Source organism: Lactuca sativa, chromosome 2 (genome assembly GCF_002870075.4).
Source record: "Lactuca sativa cultivar Salinas chromosome 2, Lsat_Salinas_v11, whole genome shotgun sequence".
In the NCBI taxonomy this organism is placed as follows: Eukaryota; Viridiplantae; Streptophyta; class Magnoliopsida; order Asterales; family Asteraceae; genus Lactuca; species Lactuca sativa.
The window spans coordinates 15635581-15658675 of NC_056624.2; the positions used below are offsets into that span (position 1 = coordinate 15635581).

General features: G+C 40.7%; 1 protein-coding gene across 1 annotated transcript; it reads right to left on the reverse strand.

The window, feature by feature from the left end:
• Nucleotides 1-412: 412 nt before the first annotated feature.
• On the reverse strand, nucleotides 413-1513 carry LOC111880905 (uncharacterized protein At1g76070). Its single transcript, XM_023877323.3, has one exon. It carries the CDS (start codon nucleotides 1469-1471, stop codon nucleotides 587-589), a length of 885 nt encoding a protein of 294 aa, XP_023733091.1. The 5' UTR covers nucleotides 1472-1513; the 3' UTR covers nucleotides 413-586.
• Nucleotides 1514-23095: the final 21582 nt, after the last annotated feature.

The window sequence follows — 23095 nt, forward strand, 5'->3', positions numbered from 1 at the left end:
TTACGATATTTTTTAATTATATATAACTATAATCATTGATTTAAATAAATATGTGAAATTATATCACTTTATAATTTGTATTAATTTTATTTTATTTTTTATTCTAATGTTACTATTTTAATGTAATTAAAGTGAGAAATTTAAATTTTGAAATTTGAAATTAAGAATCAATAGGTTGACAAGTGGATTAATTAGAAGACATAATAGGATGACACATGACAAAAAGAGAATAACAGATGCATTAATTATAAAGCCTAATAGAATGACACATGTCAAAAAGAGAATAAAACTCTTTTTTTTATTAGAATATATATATATATATATATATATATATATATATATATATATATATATATATATATATATATATGCAATTGTGTGAAATCAATTTCCCAAAATTGTATATTCAACATTACAAAACCAAAATTGGTATAATATTTATTTACAACATTCTTCAAAAGAAAATACATTTAAAGAAATCCTTGTGACCATTTACACATGACTCAAACAAATCAAAAAAATATTGAATAAAAGAATTTTCCACAAAAAAAACCAATAAATCTTATAATTCCAAAAAAAAAAAAAATTAAATATCATGCAATTGAAGAGGCTTAAGTTGAGGCATGGTTCTTCTCTTCCACAGATTAATTTCCTTTCTTGGCTGCAAATTTAAACCTGCAACTGTAATGAATTTATCATCAAACCCTTGATTTCTCATCACCACTGGAGCAGAAGAAGGGATTTTAATCTCTTCATCATCACTTTCTTCATCGGAATAATAACTCCGACCACCGGAATCCATGGCTGCAGCCTCTAATTTTGTCCAATCAATATTCGAAAGCTTACCCCGACCACTAGAAAACCGCTTCATCGAGCTCAAACTTGGAGTTTTGTCAAGATACAATGGAGCCTTTGACCTTTTATCATCAAGATCTGGTTTTCTTCTACTGCTGCCGGGGGTAATCGAAATCCCACCAAATATTTTCTTAAACCCTAACTTTTTCTTGCTCTTACTTTCAGTTTTCGATGAATCTTCATCATCCTCGACGTTATATGTCCTCGCCGGCGTGAAAGATGTTGCTCGTGAAGCTTTATCTGTGGGTTTTACTTTTACAGAGTTAGTTGGTTTGTTGCCATCGACGCCGTTCCCATGGCGGCGTTGTAGTTTTTCCTTTTGATGCTTGCACTTGACTTGACCCATGCATGAAACTCTTGGGGAAGTGGGTTCGTAGACGATGGTGTAATCTGAATTGTTCTTGATTTTCCGGCGAGTATCAGCCGGAATCATGGAAACCATAGGACCGGAGAAGCCAATTCCTAGATTGGATTTATGGGTTTTTTCCGATGATCTCTTGTCTTTCGCCGGACTGTAAATCGGAGGGTTTTGAAACGTAACCGATGATGTTGCTCTTGGTAGAAACTTCAAGAGTGTGTTCTTTGCTTTTGCTGATGATACCTTTTGTTGATCCATTTGCTTATGTATGATCGAATCTTATCTTCAAGAATGAAATAATGACTACTGACATACCTTTTGGGTGTATATATATTGTGATCCAAGGAAAGAGAGAGGAAGGTTAGGTGGTGGGGGAGAAAAGTCTCGAACTCCGGCGATATGAAGTGAGACAAAATTAGGGTAACGTGTTTAGAATAAAAAAGTCAATAGTAAAACTTAGGTTAAGTTAACCTAGTTTGACTCATTTGAAGGTTATTTCATAACACTAGCCCCTACACTTTTGATAGTTTAATATACGGTCCAAAACTTTCTTGGGTTATTGTATATACATATGTAAACATTTTAATTGACAATTGTTGGATGACTTGGATCAGTTATATAAGTGGATCGTGGCACACAATTTAACTTGGTATATATATTACTAATTATCACTAAACATTCTCTAACAAACGAATATTCGTCTTTATTCAATTTTACTTAACATATTTATCTAATTACGAGTTTTAACGGCGATAAAATACATCATGTTTATATTATTTTATCAAAGGGTTATTGTCACTATGACCCAATAAATTTTAGTATATTGGTTTAAATGGTCTCTCGTGACTATTTTTTGTATTTGAAGGGCATGGACTTGTTTTTTTAGGTTTTAAAATGTCCTTTTAGCAAATTTGAAAGGGTCACCCGGTGACACCCATCTTTATCAACAACTTTAGATGCCAAATCAATTGCCACGTGTAACACCTAATGTAATTGAAACAATGTTGATGATAGAGTCTGTGAGTCTTCTCCTAAAGCTAGACACCATTCAAGTACACCTTCATTTCTTCATCTTCTCAATTGTAATATTTTTGTTGCTCGAATCATAATTTCGTTCTTTGATATGCGATTCATCCGGGTTTGCATCTGCTTGTGAGAGATGTTGGGAAATCAATAGCAAAAGAGCTTGTCGGTTTACAAGAGAATCTTGATTCGTTAACATTTGTAAAATCTGAAACCCTAAGTGAAACTACAGAAGAATCTCAAGAAGATGATGATGGAAAAATCAGAAATACCGCTCTTGAGCCACAGGTGGAATCGCAAAATGAAGAAAAGCCCGACGAGCTTAACAACAATCAAGAAGTCGAAGCTTCATGTAACACCCAAAGTCTGGAAGGCCAAGAAAGGAAAGAAAAACCTAATTTTAAAGGACGACTCGGCGAGTCCAAGGAGGAACTCGGCGAGTCCGAGCGGGATCCGGGTCGAGGAGTAAGTGACCGACTCGACAAGTCGGCCAAGGAGACCCGGCGAGTCTGGTCAGTGCGAGGAAAACCCTAAATTCGGGACTTGGAGCCTATTTAAGCGCCTCATTCTCTTCCCTAGGGTTCCTTTACTGCCTCTCTAACCCAGAACACCAAACCATAGCCGCCATATCCATTGATTGAGCCAATTGTTGCCTTGAAGAGTGCATTAAAGCTTGGAGAAGGAAGAAGGATCTTAGAGGTGCAAGAAGGGGCTATAGATCCGGGATTGGGAAGATATTTATGAACATTTGGAGGTAATAAACTAGTTCTTGGACTCTTTTGCACCTAGATCTATGTGAGAGTTTTGGGGCTTTTTAGCCATGATGGTATCCATTTGAGTTATAAGTCAGATCTGAAGTTGCTACTTCGGATCTAAGCATATTATGGTCTTGAGAAGCATAAAGTATCTGCCCTTGAGTTGATTATGGAGCCTCTTTGCCTTAAACCCTAGTTTATGGTGTATTTTGCCTAGATCTTATTCTCTACACGTAAAGTTTGCAACTTTACGTGAGTAATAGGCTTGGGAAGGGTAGATCTACAGTTTAGAGTCCATGCATGACTCAAAAGTCCTCTGCATGTATGGAGATCTGAATGCACTCGACGAGTCCTTTGAGTGGACTCGGCGAGTAGCATGAAGATTTGGAGGAACTCAACGAGTGGGATGAACAGCTCGTCGAGTTAGATGAAGTTGGGCAGGAACTCAGCGAGTTGGAAGAACAACTCGGCGAGTCTTTTGAAGGTTGTCTTGGACTCGGCGAGTCTGTTCTTGGACCCGGCGAGTCAGGTCGCGAAACCCCCAAACCCTTCGAGTTGAGACTCGAATCAGGGAGTCGAGTGGAGACTCGGTGAGTTGGACAGGTCAGGACTCGGAAATCGGTAGACTCGGCGAGTCATGGACTGACTCGGCGAGTCGAGTCGCGAATGGAAGGACTCTGGTCCTTTTGGGTTGCCTTCACCATAGCAACTTGATAGGATGATTTATTAAGAGAGAATAAATATTATTAATATATTATGGGAATAATATAAAGAATAATAATATTGTTATTTGATTAATATAAGTCATAGAATTAATTAGAATTAATTTGGGGACTTAAAGAGATTAATTAAATAAGAGGGTATAAACTGTCAATTGTTTGATAGTTAAACTTTAGACTGTAAATCCATATTGGATAGGGGTTGGACGGATTCTAGAAGCTAAGGATAGCTTAAAATCGTCCAAGTCTATCTAAGGAATGGATTTGGATTGCTTTAAGAGAAGATTATCCAATTAGGGTTTAAGATGTAACCCTTAAGGAGTCTATAAGTATAAATAGACCCTATGGCAAAGGGAAATCGGCACTTGATCTAAAAGTAGAGAACCCCTGTCCGAATTCCTCCCATCTCCTCTCTCTCAAATCATCCTCCTTGCTATTTGGTGTTTGTAAGCCATTAGAGGAGTGACAATTGTGACTCTAGAGCTCCAAGACAACAAGATCAAACAAGAGATTCAAAGGTATGATTCTAGATCTGATTTAGTATTGTTCTTAGACCTAATTAGTCATTAGAAGTCTTGGATTCAAAGCATGTTTAATTAGAAAGCCTAGATCCAAGCATTAGGGTTTTGCATGCGCACATAGGAAAGTTCTTATGGCTAAAACCCATCAGTGGTATCAGAGTCTAGCTTGGTTTTCATTAAATTATTGCTTATTTGTTTGAGACTTAACTGCAAAATTCGATTTTTGTGTTTCTGAGTCATGGACTCGGCGAGTCACTTGGTGCACTCGGCGAGTCCAAGCGTCAGGAATGGCCAGATTCGGGATTTCTTCATGATTATCTTAAGGAAACTTACCTTAATCATATTAGATCAACCCTAATCCGTTTTTTTGATATATATGACTATAATCTTGATCTAATTAAAGATATTTATCAACTAATAAAATATTTAATTTCCTTACATGATAATTGATTAATTATTTTGATTTATTTGGTAATTATCTTACAAGAAATCTTGAATAAATCAAATATAGATAATTAGGAAATTAATTGTTAATTAAAATTATTTGTTATTTGATCCTCCATGTTTTAAATGTTTAAAACTTGTCCTCAAGTTTTGAAATTTATATTTTGTAATTAAAAGTTTTAATTTAGACAATTTAAATTTCAAACCCTAGATTTTAAAAAGTTTAAAATACAACCCTATACTAATATAATATTACAAGAATAATATGTATATATATGTATAACTAAAATGTTAGTCTTACCGTTAGTAGGCCTCATTCACGAAGCCGATCTATAAGGTGGGTATAAGGTTGCGGCCTATAAAATGGCGCTTAATGGGTGTACACTCACACCCACCGCTTGCTTGATCGGTGGAGGGTCGTTAGCCGAACGGGTAGGATAGGGCAACCTCATCCTCTCATTAAAAGTATAATAAGTCATACAAAGTAACTACACCTTTTTTTAAAATTTCCCAATCTTAGTTACTTTAGGAAAAGTGAATTGATGCAATCCCATGAAAGTACACTTTGCACCCTTGCTAAGAAGTTAGTGGAGCGTGTGTGGTTTACCGACACACTAATTGGTTATAAGAAAAGGTGGCAAAGGGTGATTCATTGTTTATCATAGTTCGATGGAGCGTGTGTGGTTTACCGGCACATCGAATAGGTGATCGTTACAATGAAGGCACCATGTGAATTTGCATGCTAATTCACACCCGCTTCGTGATCCTCGGTATCCCAGTCACAAACAAGAGGGGCATATCGAGATTTAAACATGCCATTGAATAGTTTCAATGAATCTCATCCGAACCTAGGAATTCTCAATACATTTAGGACTTATAGTTAGGTTTTATGGTGGAGAATTAGTGAATCGTCATTCACTTACCTTCATATTATTTGCATGTTAGATTACGACATCCCTTTTCTAATATGTAAATATTGTTGTTGGATCCTAGCCCTAATTTTTCTTATTGGGTGATAATTACGGATTCATATTCTAATCTATCTTTGTCCTTTTCTATTTGTAGATGTCAAATGAAAACAACGCTGCTGCTAGTTCTTTCACATTGATGAGCCTTTGCCAAAAGGTCACTTTCGATGGAACGAACTTTAGCAAATGGATAAGATACATTCGCACCATTGCTCGCTATGAGGATAAGGAGTATGTCCTCGATGAGAAGCTCGAGAAAATCAACCTTGAAATCGCTACTCCGGCTGAAATTACCGCTTTTGAAACTCATGAGCGCGATGCAACGAAAGTACATTGCATCATGATAGCCACCATGAACTCCCAATTCCAAAAGTCCTATGAGGACATGTACCCGTACGAGATGCATCAAGACTTATTGGAGAGATACCACCAAAAGGCGAGACAAGAGCGTTATGAGATTTTCACTAACATGATTTCCGCTAAGATGGGTCATGAAGAGTCTCTTACCATGCACCTGCAGAAGATGCAAAGGTATGTCGACCGCCTTCGCAAGTTAAATGTTGACTTTGGGGAAGACTTGGCGATCGACATGGTGCTTCACTCTTTGCCTCCGATGTACACTCAATTTAGGATGACCTACCACATGAACAAAGAGGAGGTCACCCTAAGCAAACTCCAAGGTCTCTTGAGGGTCGCTGAGAGCAACTTCAAAGACAAGTCTGTTGCACCAACTCCCAATCCACCCGCTGCTCCTGTCTTGGCTATTGGTCTAGGAAAGGGAAAGAAGAGGAAGGCTTCGTCTAAGAACTATCGTAAGGTTAAAGCCCGAGATGGTGCCTCTTCTAGTGGGACCAAAGTTGATCCTGCTAAGCCATGCCCTAACCCAAAGGAGGCAGAGTGCCACCACTGCCATAAGATAGGACATTGGAAGAGAAGCTGCCCAGAGTACCTGCAAGCCATTAAGGAAGGAAAGATCAAGCCGTCTTTCGCAGGTATATACACAATTAAATCTAACGATTCTAATCATGCTATTTCTTGGGTTCTTGATACCGGTTGTGGTTATCACATTTGTTCTAATGTGTAGGGACTAAGAAGAAGTAGGGATGTGGAGCAAGGAAGGATCAATCTAATCATGGGAAACAGAAGATCGTCGCCCGTGACCAAGATTGGAGTGTATTCTTTAGTTCTTAGGAATAATTTATGTTTAGATTTGAACAATTGTTGCTATTCGCCAGAAATGGCTAGAAACATCATTTCATTTCATGGTTTATTTAGACAAGGTTTTAGATTTTCTTTTAATAATGAGAATGGTTCTATTTTGGCTTATCTAAATGGTGTCTTTTACTTTGAAGCTATACCATGTAATGGAATTTATGAAACTGTTATGATTGTTGATAACTTAGGAAATGATGTTTTGAACATAGATTCTTCCACTAGTATGGATAAAGCATCCTTGTGGCATTGTCGTCTTGGACATGTCAACAAGAAACGCATAGCCCAACTCCAAAAGGATGGAGTTTTGGAGTCATTCGACCTTAAGGAAGATGACACGTGCGAGTCTTGTTTGCTTGGAAATATGACTAAATCACCCTTCACGAGCATGTGTGAAAGGGGTGAGGGTCTATTGGACCTAATACATACCGATGTATGTGGACCGTTTAGATCAACCACGAAGGATGGGAACCGCTTCTACATGACTTTTACCGATGACTATAGTAGGTATGGGTATATCTATTTAATCAAGCAAAAGTCAGAAACCTTTGAAAAGTTCAAAGAGTTCAAGAATGAAGTGGAGAATCAATTGGGCAGGAAAATCAAGATGCTTCGATCCGATCGAGGAGGAGAGTACCTAAGTCTTGAATTCCACGATTATCTCAAGGAGTGAGGAATAGTTTCACAATTGACGCCTCCTAGGACACCGCAGTTGAATGGTGTGGCAGAAAGGCATAATCGAACCTTATTGGATATGGTTCACTCTATGATGAGTCGTGCTTCACTACCAATCTCTTTTTGGGGGTATGCCTTAGAGACTGCCGCCCATATCCTTAACTGAGTCCCTACTCTGAAGGTTGCCAAAATACCTCACGAGATGTGGACAGGGAAAGCTCCCTCGTTAGCACATATCAAGGTTTGGGGTTGCGAGGTTTTTGTAAGACGAGATACTCACGACAAGATTGAACCTTGAAGTGAGCGATGTATTTTCATCGGCTACCTGCAGAAATCCTTTGGATATCTCTTCTATAGACCGAAGGGCAATGTTGTCTTCGTTGCGAGGAGAGGAGTTTTCCGAGAGCGAGAACTCATAAGCCAAGGAGACAGTGGGAGGCAAATCGAACTTGAAGAGATTCAAGAGTCGATAGATAAAGGAACCTCTACCGCTAGCACTCAACCCGAGGAGGAAACTCCGGTTGAACCGATTGACGAATCCTTACCTCTTAGACGTTCCGATTGAGTTAGAGTTCAACCCCAGTTCTATGGTTTTCATATTACTACCGAAGGGGACACGTATATTAGTGATGGTACACTAATAAATCTTGATGAACCTAATAGCTATAAGGAAGCCATGGCAGGCCCGGAGTCTGCAAAATGGAAAGAGGCAATGGATAGCGAGATCCAATCCATGTATGATAACCAAGTTTGGAATTTGGTTGATAATGTGCCCGGACGTAAGACCGTTGGGTGCAAATGGATCTTCAAGAAGAAGACTGACGTGGATGGAAACGTGCACACATATAAAGCGCAATTGATCGCGAAGGGCTTTACTCAAACTCCCGGAGTTGACTATGATGAGACCTTCTCACCAGTTGCGAAGATAAAATCTATTAGAGTGATGCTAGGAATTGCCGCATTTCATGATTATGAGATTTGGAAAATGGATGTCAAGACCGCTTTCCTTAACGGAAAGTTGGTTGAGGATGTTTACATGGCTCAGCCAGAGGGGTTTGTGGATCCGAAGCATCCGAATAGAGTGTGTAAGCTTGAGAAGTCCATTTATGGACTTAAGCAAGCGTCTCGCAGATGGAATCTTTGCTTCGATGAGAAAGTCAAAGAGTTTGGATTTGTACGAAGCGAAGATGAATCTTGTGTATATGTCAAAGCCAGTGGGAGTATAGTAAGCTTCCTCATTCTATATGTCGATGACATATTACTCATAGGAAACGACATCCCGACTCTGCAGGAAGTTAAGTCCTGGCTCGGGAAGTGCTTCGCTATGAAGGACCTCGGAGAGGCTTCTTACATTTTGGGAATAAGGATAGTAAGAGAAAGAAGTAAGAGACTAATTGGACTTAGTCAGAACACTTACTTAGAGAAGGTACTAAAACTTTTTAGTATGGAAAACTCAAAGAAGGGAGAATTACCGATACAAAGTAATGCCAAGTTGAGTAAGACTCAAAGTCCGAGTACCGAAGCTGAAATAGCAGAAATGAGCCGAGTACCATACGCTTCCGCAGTTGGCTCAATCATGTATGCTATGACTTGTACTCGCCCTGATGTAGCCTTTGCTTTGAGCATGGTTAGTAGATATCAAGGAAACCCTGGCATAGCCCATTGGATTGCGGTGAAGAATATCCTTAAGTACCTTCGGAGGACGAAGGAATGGTTCTTAGTCCTCGGAGGGAGTGATGACTTGAAGATGCGAGGGTATAGTGACGCCAGCTTTCAGACCGACAGGGACAACTACCGTTCATAGTCGGGCTGGGTCTTTACCCTGAATGGAGGAGCAGTGACTTGGAAAAGTTCCAAGCAAGAAACCGTAGTGGATTCAACGTGCGAATCAGAGTACATTGCAGCGAGAGAAGCGTCGAAGGAGGCAATATGGCTGAAGAACTTCATTGGTGATCTTGGAGTTGTACCTGCCATAAAGGAGCCCATGGAGATTTTCTTTGATAATGAAGGAGCGGTTGCCTTGACCAAGGAGCCGAGGGATCATGGTAGATCTAGACATATCGACAGAAAATATCACTTTATTAGACATCGTGTAGAAGAAGGACAACTCGTAGTGAAGAGGATATCATCAGAAGATAACCCAGCAGATCCACTTACGAAGGGACTGAGCAGGGTTAAGCACTTGCAGCATGCTAGGAGTATTGGGCTGAAGGATGATATTAGCATAGATTAGATAGTATCAGAAACGTGTAATAGATAAATGTAATTAACATTTGATGATTAAATAAAGGAGTTTTATTTATAAGTAATGTTACTGTCTTATGTTAATTGTTTAACTATTGTTTCATTTTGCATGTTTTGACTTCCAGAATAATTGAGTTTATTAAGAATAATCGAATTATTCAAATTGTCCACAATCGTTCATATGTTGGAAGTAGATATGAATGAAGATTGTCATGAATCGGTGCGTAGATTGTCTAAATGGTATTAGACATAGAAAAAGATTGTTGCGACATTCATGAGTGCTTATGAACTGGTTTTGAGCATTGGAACAAACCCGCGCTTGCTGGAATCACCTTATGGAATATGATATAAAAGGGTGATCGCAAGACGATAATATCATATAGTCTTAAAACCTAGATATATGGTTTGTTATTTGTTAATTGATTGTACATTGATAATGCGAAAACGCATCAGTAACTCGGTGTCATAAAACGCATTGTTGTGTATAGTTGATTAATGAATAAGTAAATGCATATAAGTCGAAGTTTATCTGTAACTTTTATCCCAAGAGGGTGAAAGCGATATCTCGGCCGCTCAATGATTTGATTTGACTTATGTGTCGGGCCCGGTCAGAACTGAATTGATGTGTTCGATTAAGTTCTATGTCAAATAAATCAGAGATCGAGAAACCTAAATGCTTGACTAATCATTCCATAGAATTGTCAGCATGATATCTAACAGAGGACTGTACGATCCCTTATCTAAAGGACAAGATTGATTAGATCAGAGTTTGACAGCGTCTTTGAGAGCTACTATTGCAAATCGAATTGTACTTGTGCATATAGTTACTAGACTTATCCAAGTGGGAGACTGTTGGAATAGTGTCTAAGGCTGCAACGATATTAGGCAAGTATTTGACCCGGTTGTGCATGGTCCTTTTGGGTTGCCTTCACCATAGCAACTTGATAGGATGATTTATTAAGAGAGAATAAATATTATTACTATATTATAGGAATAATATAAAGAATAATAATATTGTTATTTGATTAATATAAGTCATAGAATTAATTAGAATTAATTTGGTGACTTAAAGAGATTAATTAAATAAGAGGGTATAAACTGTCAATTGTTTGATAGTTAAACTTTAGACTGTAAATCCATATTGGATAGGGGTTGGACGAATTCTAGAAGCTAAGGATAGCTTAAAATCGTCCAAGTCTATCTAAGGAATGGATTTGGATTGCTTTAAGAGAAGATTATCCAATTAGGGTTTAAGATGTAACCCTTAAGGAGTCTACAAGTATAAATAGACCCTATGGCAAAGGGAAATCGGCACTTGATCTAAAAATAGAGAACCCCTGGCCGAATTCCTCCCCTCTCCTCTCTCTCAAATCATCCTCCTTGATATTTGGTGTTTGTAAGCCATTAGAGGAGTGACAATTGTGACTCTAGAGCTCCAAGACAACAAGATCAAACAAGAGATTCAAAGGTATGATTCTAGATCTGATTTAGTATTGTTCTTATACCTAATTAGTCATTAGAAGTCTTGGATTCAAAGCATGTTTAACTAGAAAGCCTAGATCCAAGCATTAGGGTTTTGCATGCGCAGATAGGAAAGTTCTTATGGCTAAAACCCATCAGTTATGCATGGTATGTGGTAGGGTGGGGAACTCACTAAGCTTCGTGCTTACGGTTTTCAGTTTATGTTTCAGGTACTTCCGGTAGTAGAGGGAAGAGCTCGAGGTGATCGCATGGCACACACCATAGATTAGACAGTCTGGGAATGTTTTACTCTGATAACGAACATGTGTTTTGGAAAATTAATACTCTGATTATGTTTGGATTGATGATTTCGCTTAAAGTAATGCTTTATTAAAAGAAAATTTTTAGTCTTGAATTTTGCGACGTTACAAGTTGGTATCAGAGCCTTGGTTTGAGGGATTCGGGCATACTCTCGGGTGTGCCTGAACTCAAACTAAGGGGTCGGATAAAAAGTTTTCAAAAATGAGACGTCAGTTTTGTAAAAAGGAAGTTTTTAGAATGAAACAGTTTTAGAAAAGCGAAAGAATTCAGAAAGAAAAGAACTTTGAAAAGAGAAAAGGGGTGTGGTGCATGCAATCAGCCGAGCTCAAGTAAGTACCCCAAAATACCCATACAAGTTTATGTTATGATTATCAGTTAATAGAACAACATGCTAGATTAGGACTAAGGATCTAGGGATGATGCCTTATGTGCCTGTTATATGTGTTTTTAAGCTGCATGATAATGCCGATTAGACAGTACTAGGATAGCCTGTTCAAGTTATGCCTGAGTTTATGAGTTGTGTGAGTCTATGAGTTTGTGTTGCATGTTAGTTCAGATTCTTGCTATGTGGATATGATTGCTTGAGTATGTTATGGTTAGATTTTCCCTTGTCTGAATGCTGCTTGCTTTGTGCATAGTGAGATTCTGAGTGATGGGAGTTAGCCATTAGGTGGATACGACACGTCACATGTGACTAGGGTTGAATAATCTCAGAGTGCTGGATTTTGTCCTATTGTGCAGCTCTTGTTTGAGTCCAACCGTTGTAGGGATGAGTCTTTTACTTGAACTATTATCTGAACCTCGTCATATGTGATGGTATCCAGGTGATGGCTAATTGGCATCACAAGGAGACCTTCAGCATCTGAGGAGTGGTTTGAATTGAGTCAGAGGTTTCCCTAGGGTAAGCCTAGGATGAGATAGTACTAGAAGCAGTAGTAGTGGATAAGGGACCTGGTGGAGTCGAAGCAATTCCTGAGGAAAGCACGGATAGATGTGGAAGGTAGTATAGGCCCGTACTATTGAAAGCAGAGGATCCGTACTCGATTCGGGAAAGGCCGAGACAAGACCGGGAACCTGGTAGGGTGTGTCTAGTCTCGCATCCGTGATCAGTATTCTGATAGTGGTTGTGGTATATTTTCAGCATGGTGACATTGCGAGAGAGACCAGCAGGCGGATCAGGCGCCGGAGAGGGATCAAGCTCGGGTTCAGGGGCCGAGCAGCTCGAGGAGCGAATGAGGGAGTTGATATCTGCCGAGGTTACGTGCAGTATTCTATATCAGACTCCTGTGATCTTTGGCATGGTCAAGGAGGGTATATTGGAGATTTTGGATGAGATGCTGGGAGCCTTCCGTACTAAGATGATGGCATTGATGGGAGCGCGTACCTTGACATTTCGGGAGTTCAGTGCTTGCGGGGCACCAGATTATCATGGGGCTAGTGTGACAACCCGATATTTTGAGACAATAGAATGTAACACCTCTCAAATATAGGCCAAAATTTAACTGTCCTAAAATCATATTTGGGTTAAATAAAGTGGTAGGACTCGTATCAAGGTTTTCGTACATATAAAGAACACTAAAATCCGAGTTATAACGAAGAAGTTATGACCAATCTAAAATTCACGGCGAAAGCCGGCAACGCTGATAGACGTAAAACGCAAAGTTTCGATACAATAATTTTTAGCCTTAGGTATCTAAACGAAAGTCGTAGATTACGTTAAACTGTGATCATGCATAAAAAGAACGCCCAAATCTGACTTCGTATGAGGAAGTTATGATTTTCCGAAGTTTCTAACCTAGCAGTAGACAACTAAAAAACTCGAAATAGAGATCGAGCGATCTTTAGCCGAAACAACCTAAACAAAAGTTGGAGAGACCCGACAATAGGAGTATAACAATAAAAAGTCTGACGAAAACGGACGTCGGATGAAGAAATTATGAATTTTTAACGAGAATATCGTGTCCCGACCTATTAATTAAAATATAATTAAAAATAAAGTCAAAATTAGCCGATGAAGTCTAAATGAAAGTTGTAGAGTATTTTCTCACCTTCGCGTGGATATAAAGAACATCAAAAACGGAGCTCGTATGCGAAAGTTACGCATTTTAGAAGTTCTTGGCACGCACTTCAAAGTCTTATCCGAAGGAGTACGCCCTGCGTACCCTCGTACGCCCCGCGTACTCGGATACAAGGCTCCGGATCAGCCACGTTGACCAGACACTTCGCCCGAGGATGCGGTAAGCAGTGACGCAAACGAACGCCCCGCGTACCTTCGGAGTACGCCTCGCGTACGAGGAACGCCCCACGTAAGTCCGAAGTACGCCCTGCGTACCGAGGACCTCCAGCTCCTATAAATAGGCTGCGAAGGTGCCGGCTGTTTTCACAAAAATACTTCAATTCTCTCTCATTTTCGCCTCGTTTTTCGTTCCGACAACATCCCGACTTCCCGGTTTCATATTCAAGCCCCGACAAAAGTCCGAAGCCCCAAGATTCCCGAGAATCTCGTCACTTTCCGGTCGAGGTGCCGCCCGGGAAAATCTCGTTTTCTTCAAATCACGCGCCTTCTTCGATGAGTTCATACCCCTATAATCTACATTTTTAAATGTGTTATCAATATTGTTTTAATATACACTTTTAAGGGGGGGAATACAAGTAAACACACGATTATTATCGTGTGTAACTCAAAGTTTCACTAAATACTCATTTTTATCAAGTAAATCATATGTGATTCATAACCATTATATGGAATCTTTCGTACGGAAAACATAACACGATATCATCTGATATATATATATTTAAATTAAATATGTTGTTATACGTATACGAATCAAACAATTTATTTATACCTTGAGTACAGGTGTTCATTTATGTCACCACAAAAAGTTACACATTTCATAACAAGTGAGCATTACACTAGGGTTGCTATACAAACGAAACGAACTTTTAGAAGAACTATAATAGTTTACGACAAACATTTTTACATGTTAAAAACTTTTTATCAAACTGTCTTACATACTTTCTGTTTCCTTTCAAACACCGTTAGAATCGTATTTCAAACAAATGTCCCCTTATACTTAAAATTGTTTTTATCAAACAAACTACTTTCCAACCGTTTTATAAACTGACATCAAGTCATCACTTCTTATTACTTATTAAACTTCTCAAAGGTTATACAAAACTTCTTTTATATTTTATTTGTCAAATGCATGCCTATACATGTGTGGTTATATATATATATATATATATATATATATATATATATATATATATCATGTATACAGATATAGACATAAAAGTTTTCTATTCAGTTGGTTCAGTACCTTTGGGTAGCAAAGGCATATTTCGATTATACACACACATTATCAGTAACTATAATAGGTATAGTTAAGACATACTATTTACCATTCCAAGTACCAGGTATCATACAAGATTCAGTATATTCATGAGTCAATACAAATACATTACATACTATGCGAAGAAATACAATTATATACAATTAAAAAGGCATACAATCTTAAGACATACAATTACAAAAGCATACAACTTCAAGACATACCATTTCAAGGAATACAATTACATGAGGTAGTATACTAGATATTTATAAAATTTTATATACTACAAGTACCATAACAAGAAGGTATTTTCATGTAAGAACAAATGGACATTTTCATAAGTAAATCTATTTTATACTAAGTTGTGAGACACTTCACGTACTTTCGAGTATGCATTATTAAGTCCTGTATTATATACCATAATCCCTTGTCGGGGGAGCGTGATACTTGTGTATAGATCTATACGGGATTGACAATCTCGCACCTAAACTGTTAGCTACAGTTAGACCGGCAGGTCTGGGGTGACAAATGTCATAACATTCCAACGCCTGAAGAACGTTGTTACAGGCCATCAGTGTCAATAGCATGGTTATAAAACTCACATGGAGTATTAAAAACACGTTGATTTACGGAGTTTTCATATATCTTAGCGATTATAACTGTACACAAATCTACTATTTTATGACATGAAAACATCATGGTAGTTCATTTTGGGTCTTTTAAACTACCACCCACTTATAAACAAATATTGGATTTCTAAAACAAACATTCAAAACAGTCGAGTCTTGGTAGAGGACTACAATTTATACTAGTAGAAAATATGAGATTTTCTAGGGTTTTCAAACGTTTACAATTACTTGCAAACATGTTCGTTGATACAAACTTTCCTTCATACATTTACAGGTCTTTCTTTACAGCTTTACAAATCAAAGTCACATAAATACTTATGAACTCACCAGCATTATTGCTGATACTCGCTTTCAAAATAACTTGTATTCCCAGGACACAGATAGACAGGTACGACTACCAAGTTCTGTGAAGACGGAGCGATCAAGACTCGTCTTTTATTATTGAATAATCATTTTGTAGAATTATACTATGAATCAACTCAAATGTAATTAAAATTTATACTATTAATGCAATGGATGATGTTGTTGCTTGTTTACTACTTTGCATTGTTGTGATACATTACATGACGTCCTCCACCCCAGAACGTTTCCGCCGTTCTCGGTTTTGGGGTGTGACAGCTAGGGACCCCATCGCTAGCAGCAGATGGTTGGCTGATGTTGCCAACGCGTTCCGTACGAGCCGGTGTCCTGAGGACGACAACGTCAGACTCGCTTCCTGTCTTCTGAAGGACAGAGCGAGGGATTGGTGGGAGGAGATTGGTCATGCTCTGGGGGATGATGTCGCGTTGGACGCGATGACTTGGAGCGATTTCTCGGCCAGGTTCAGGGCGGAGTTTTCGCCATTTATTGAGGTGCAGCAGTTGGCACGAGAGTTTCAGGATTTGACGCAGACCACTGAGACTGTGGCGGAGATCACCGCCAAGTTTAGGGAGAGGGCTCTTCTTGTACCGCAGTATGTCGCGGATGAGGAGATGAAGAAGGCCTGTTATCACGAGATGTTGAGGGCTGACATCAGGGAATTCGTGAGCAGGTCCGGCTGTAAGACGCTGGAAGATATGATTTCTCGGGCCAGGGAGAGGGAAATTGATATTGAGCAGATCCGGAAGAGGAAGCCGGATGAGGTTCAGGTAGCCGCGAGTTCGGGCAAAAGGACCAAGGGATTATCAGGACCGCAGTCGATGCGGGAAGTGTGGCAGGGCGCACGGGGACGCGTGCAGGAGTGGTAGCGGCGGTGAGTCTGGCTGCTTCAAGTGCGGTAAGACTGGTCATTTTAGCAGGGATTGTACTGCTACCACGACACAGGGATCAGACTTGATATGTTTTCACTGCAATCAGCGGGGCCACATGAAGGCCCAGTGCCCCAGTTTGTTTTTAGCAGGACGGGTAATGTCACCTGCCCCTGCAACTTTGTGGATCACAGACGGCCGTCAGGGCCGTGCAGAGGCACCTGCAGTAGGAGGCATGGCTTTTCAGATGACTACCTTGGAGGCGCGAGCAGCATCGGACGTTGCAGGTATGTGATTTCCGTTTTCAGTTCTTTTATTCGTGCATGATTATATGGTTATGGTTCTGCATCATTGTCGGTATGAGTATTTTATTTTTGTGTGGCTCGCTTGTGATTGAGTTATATGCCATCTGCATACCTTGGATATTTGAATGGTAGTTAAGGGATGCGCTCTATTGGGGAAGGTTGCTTGGGATGCAGTAACTGTAGCATGCCTGGGAGGGACTTTGTATGTCTCGCTAATTCGGAGCCATATGATTTTAGAATTGGATTGGTTAGATCCCTAGCTATGGTAAGCTCGGGGTTCCTCAGCAGGTTGTTTATGGAATGGTAGCGAGGATGGGGATTTCTTTTCGAGCATTGAGCAGCAAGGGTTAAGTAGGATCGAAGTGGGGGAGAATCCTCTGAGCGGGCAAAGGTAAGAGCACGCAGATCCAGAATGAGTGCGCAACCTCCGAGAAGGAAAAAGAAGTGGTACAGCATTGATGGATTGAGAAGTTCAGGTTTGGGATCTTGAGAAACTTCCCCCTCGGCCAGTGCGTGTACTGGTGATGGTTAGTATGTGGTTGGGAATTCAGGATAGGGGATCGCCTGTAGGGCTCGAGTGAGTCAGAAGGAAGATCTTGAGAACTGATAGCATGGGGTGCTTTCGCATTAGCAGTCAGTGGTGGAAGTGTTGTAAGACTACGGGGCAGCCGTAGCATTCACTAGCAGTCAGAAGTGGAAAGTGTTGTAAGACTACGGGGCAGCCGTAGCATTCACTAGCAGTCAGTGGTGGGAAGTGTTGTCAGACTACGAGGCAACCGTAGCATTCACTAGCAGACGGTGATAGAAGGTGATGTAAGACTGCGGGCAAGCCGTAGCATTCCATAGTAGCTTCGTTGGCGGAGTTGGGGCGAGGCCCTTATCTCCTAGCGATCAGATAGGGATCAGGAATGGGTAGTGGATGAGAATGATAGGGAGTTTGCCTGTATAGCCCTAGAGAGGTGAGACCTTAGGAGAGGCTGCTCCAGGATATAGTTGGGTGAGACCCGTGGGCGAGGCCCGTATGAGAATAGCAGTATAAGTGAGACCTGAGAGCAGGGTTGCTCAGTAGTATGGTTGGGTGAGACCCGTGGCCGAGGCCCGAGTGAGAATGGCTAGACAAGTAGGACTAGAAGGATAGAGGCGGGTGAGACCCGTGGGCAAGGCCCGTGAGTTTTAGCAGCACAGGTGGGACCTGGTAGGGACCTTAGTGTCAAGATAGGGGATCGGGGATCCCAAGAATTTTAATGCCTGTATGGCAGAATAGATTGAGTAGTTATATGTGGTTGAAGTTTCTTCGAAAGTCGTTGGGAGAAACTAGGAGTTGTGTTGGGTCTAGTTACCGGTGGGAGCCGGTAATCCAGATATTGGTAGATTGGTAAGGACCAGGGTGGTCTCAGTTCATCCGGAAGTCAGATGAGGAATAGCAGAATTTCCAGTCAGTAGCAGTGCGAGTATGCAGCGTATGGTGGAATTTAGTTAGTTGATCGTGGGGTGCTCGACACCAAATTATAGTAGAAAGTAATGCCCATTGGATACTGGCAATAATGACCCGTACTGGAAGTAGCGGGAGTAATAGATTTGGTGAAGATAAGATCTTCACAGTGGCAGAGGAAGTAGTTGGTTATGGAAGGTTGCCCTGGAAAGGGCAGAAATCGCACAAGGAAAGAGGGGGTGAACCCTTATGGATTCAGTAGCAGTACTTGGAGAGTACCAGAATGATTGTTGGTTGAGTAAGTTGTGTTTCCAGGATGTTCCGGGTCAGGGTTGACCCGAGATTTTTATCCGCAAGGATTGATGTTAGTCAGAATGAACAAGCGGAAGGCCAGCGAAGGTAGGCAACTGGAGTTGGGGTAATTAGTTGGGTATTGGGCGCAGATCGCAGGCGGTGAGCCATGGAAAACTTCGAGGACAAAGTTTAGTTTAAGTGGGGGAGAGTTGTAACACACAAAGTCTGGAAGGCCAAGAAAGGAAAGAAAACCCTAATTTTAAGGGACGACTCGGCGACTCCAAGGAGGAACTCGGCGAGTCCGAGCGGGATCCGGGTCGAGGAGTAAGTGACCAACTTGGCGAGTCGGCCAAGGAGACTCGGCGAGTCTGGTCTGTGCGAAGAAAACCCTAAATTCGGGACTTGAAGCCTATTTAAGTGCCTCATTCTCTTCCCTAGGGTTCTTTTACTGCCTCTCTAACCCACAACACCAAACCCTAGCCGCCATATCCATTGATTGAGCCAATTTTTGCCTTGAAGAGTGCATTAAAGCTTGGAGAAGGAAGAAGGATCTTGGAGGTGCAAGAAGGGGCTATAGATTTGGGATTGGGAAGATATTTCTAAACATTTGGAGTAATAAACTAGTTCTTGGACTCTTTTGCACCTAGATCTATGTGAGAGTTTTGGGGCTTTTTAGCCATGATGGTATCCCTTTGAGTTAGAAGCCAGATCTAAAGTTGCTACTTCGGATCTAAGCATATTATGGTCTTGTGAAGCATAAGGTATCTGCCCTTGAGTTGATTATGGAGCCTCTTTGCCTTAAACCCTAGTTTTTGGTGTATTTTGCCTAGATCTCCTTCTCTACACGTAAAGTTTGCAACTTTACATGAGAAATAGGCTTGGGAAGAGTAGATCTACAGTTTAGAGTCCATGCATGACTCAAAAGTCCTCTGCATGTATGGAGATCTGAATGGACTCGGCGAGTCCTTCGGTGAGTAGCATGAAGATTTGGAGGAACTCGATGAGTGGGATGAATAGCTCGTCGAGTCAGATGAAGTTGGGCAGGAACTCGGCGAGTTGGAAGAACAACTCGGCGAGTCTGTTGAAGGTTGTCTTGGACTCGGTGAGTCTGTTCTTGGACTCGGCGAGTCAGGTCGCGAAACCCCCAAACCCTTCGATTTGAGACTCGAATCAGGGAGTCGAGTGGAGACTTGGTGAGTTAGACAGGTCAGGACTCGGAAATCGGTAGACTTGGCGAGTCATGGACTGACTCGGCGAGTCGAGTCTCGAATGGAAGGACTCTGGACATATGAACTCGGCGAGTCAGCAGGGTGACTCGGCGAGTAGGGTTGATCTGGAAGGTTGACTTTGACCGAGACTTTGACTTTGACTAGAGTTGACTTGGTTGTCTTTCGGGGGTCAGTTAGACTCAGTGTTGCATTGATATTGGTAGCTCGGGGAGCGAGTGGAGCAGGAGTTCAGAGAGTTGTCGGGCAGCAGCTAGTGGGATCATCAGCAAGTTTAGCCAATGCAGGTGATTTTCCCTTTGTGTGAATGGGTCTAAGGCCACAATGTCGGCCCATGTAGTTATGAGTAGAAGACCCGGGGGTTAGCCCTAGGCACAGTATGCTAGTATGATATTCAGGACGAGGTCCAGTGGTAGCGGGCGGGTTCCCAAGGAATGGTTTATGTGATAGTTTATATTTGTTGTCTGTGTGATGCTTGTATGTGCCTGGTAGGGAGGTGAGTGTGGGCAAGGTCCCGTAACTCACCAATAACAGAGTGTGGATGGTGTTCCACATCTCATTAGCAGCAGATCAGGGGCAAGGCCTGAGTTAGGAAAAGAGTGCGTGTGGGCTGGGCCTGTATCTCACAATCAGTAGGAGCATGGACGGGGTTCCATGACTCATCAGTAGCAGGGCAGGGGCGAGGCCCAGGATAGGCGAGGCCTTAGGTCAGGATCAGTCGTATGTGTTTAGCTTATGTGTTGTGATATGTTTATGTGTTATTATTTGTTGGTGGGCGAGGCCCTGTGACAGGAGAGGCCTAAGTGAAACAGATCTATATCCGAGCGGGGCTCTAAGCCAGGTGGGGCCTGGAGCGGCGAGGCTGTTGTATCGGGCGAGGCCCAGGATAGCGGGCATGGCAGAGTATGTGCAGTATGTGGTTATGCATGGTATGTGGTAGGGTGGGGAACTCACTAAGCTTCGTGCTTACGGTTTTCAGTTTATGTTTCAGGTACTTCCGGTAGCGGAGGGAAGAGCTTGGGGTGATCGCATGGCACACACCATAGATTAGATAGCCTGGGAATGTTTTACTCTGATAACGAACATGTGTTTTGGAAAATTAATACTCTGATTATGTTTGGATTGATGATTTCGCTTAAAGTAATGCTTTATTAAAAGAAAATTTTTAGTCTTGAATTTTGGGACGTTACACTGCATATCCTATACACAATATGAAGTCGTAGCAACTAGTTGAACAGATCTCCGGTGAGTTTAATATGTTAGCAAAAGTGATTTTTTACTGATTTAAAGATCATGAAACGCACACAGAATTAGTGGATTTAATTTTTTTTCTCTCTGTCAAATAAGAGATTCATGGGATTGATTTTGACTCTGAACCTTGATAAATTGAAAATTACGTCTAGAGTAGGTACCTCTCTTTCGGAAAATTACCCTACATCATTCGATTGTCTACATCCTTTCTTGTTATTATCACCGACCACCCATTGACTACCATCGTCTTGCAGATCTGATGAAGCCACATACAGATCTAAAATCGCAAATCTGATGAATTTGATTTCGTTAAAAAAATGAAGTTGGAGACACAAACATGTAGATCTGGGATTTAAGATCAAATAAACTATGTAACACCCAAATTTTCAAATAATTTTTCATATTTAAAAAAAAAACACTTTCATTCATAATTGTTATAAAAATATCAATGTATCACATAATCAATTCTTAACATCACATCCCAAGATCAAATATGTAAAAGCTCCTCGAGTGTGTACTGATCAAGTCGGCACTTTCCCGCGATCCTCACTGGTACCTGAAACATATAACATAACATTGTAAGCATAATGCTCAGGGAGTTCCCCAAAATACCACATATAACACATATTAGCCACTCGAGGCTATAACTCTATGGACCCTCTGGTCCTAACTCTATGGACCCTCTGGTCCTAACTCTGTGAACCTTCCAGTTCTAACTCTGTAAACTCTAGAACATACACAGCATAAATCACATAGAAATAATGCAATGCATCACAATCACATAAACAACATACAAGATACTCTATCATATAACTCTAATTACCACTCTAGGTAAAGTATAGTGAGAAGACTCACCTCGGTAACTCGGTAATCTCGAACTCTGAAAATCTGATCTAGCCTCCGCCTAATCATATGAAATAAACACTCTAAATCAATACATCTCTCAAGGCTAGACTATTCCCTCTCTTAGTACTCTCAGAAGGGTAAAAGACCATTTTACCCGTCTCATGGCTCCAAGACCCTAAAGTTGACCAAACCCTAAAAGTCAACAAAAGTCAACTCTCCGGGTTACGCTACGCGTACCAAACATGTACGTTGGGCGTACCTGGTGTCTTCACAGAAATGGGGTGTGCGACCCCTTACACCGCGCGTACTGAGATTACGCCCCGCGTAACTCCCAATTTCAGCCTCTAAGCTTTTTAGGGTCTTAAACTGTTAAGACCCACGTCGAACTTCTAGATATAACCACTTCTAAGCCACTTAATCCATAAATTTGGTGACTTTAAGCCTTTGCATGGCTGGACAAGTCATTATCACCCATAATATTTGTAACCCCCGTTGATCAGGGCTAATCAATTTAGAGACGATAAACGTCAAAAATGACTTTTTGATAGAAGAATATTTAGAATGAATAATCTTAACTAAGTTGTAGTATATGTCACAAGGTTTCCGTGCATATAAAGAACGCCGAAATCCGAGTTATAGCGAAGAAGTTATGACCTGTCGAAGTTTCGCGACAGAACCAGCACGACGCTGAATGACGTAAAAAGTGAATTTATGTTAGATTGATATTTAGCCTTAGTGATCTAAACAAAAGTTGTAGAGTTCATTAAACCATGAGTGTGTATAAAAGAACGTCTGAATCTGACTTCATATGAGGAAGTTATGATTTTTCTAAGTTTCGACTTAGCGGTATGCAGCCCGAATACTCGATTTGAGATCGAGCGGTTTTTAGCCGAAACAATCTAAACAAGAATCGAAGATCTTGTTGATAGTAGTCAAACGGTGAAAAGACAGACGAAAACGGACATCGGATGAAGATGTTATGAATTTATAACAGAGTT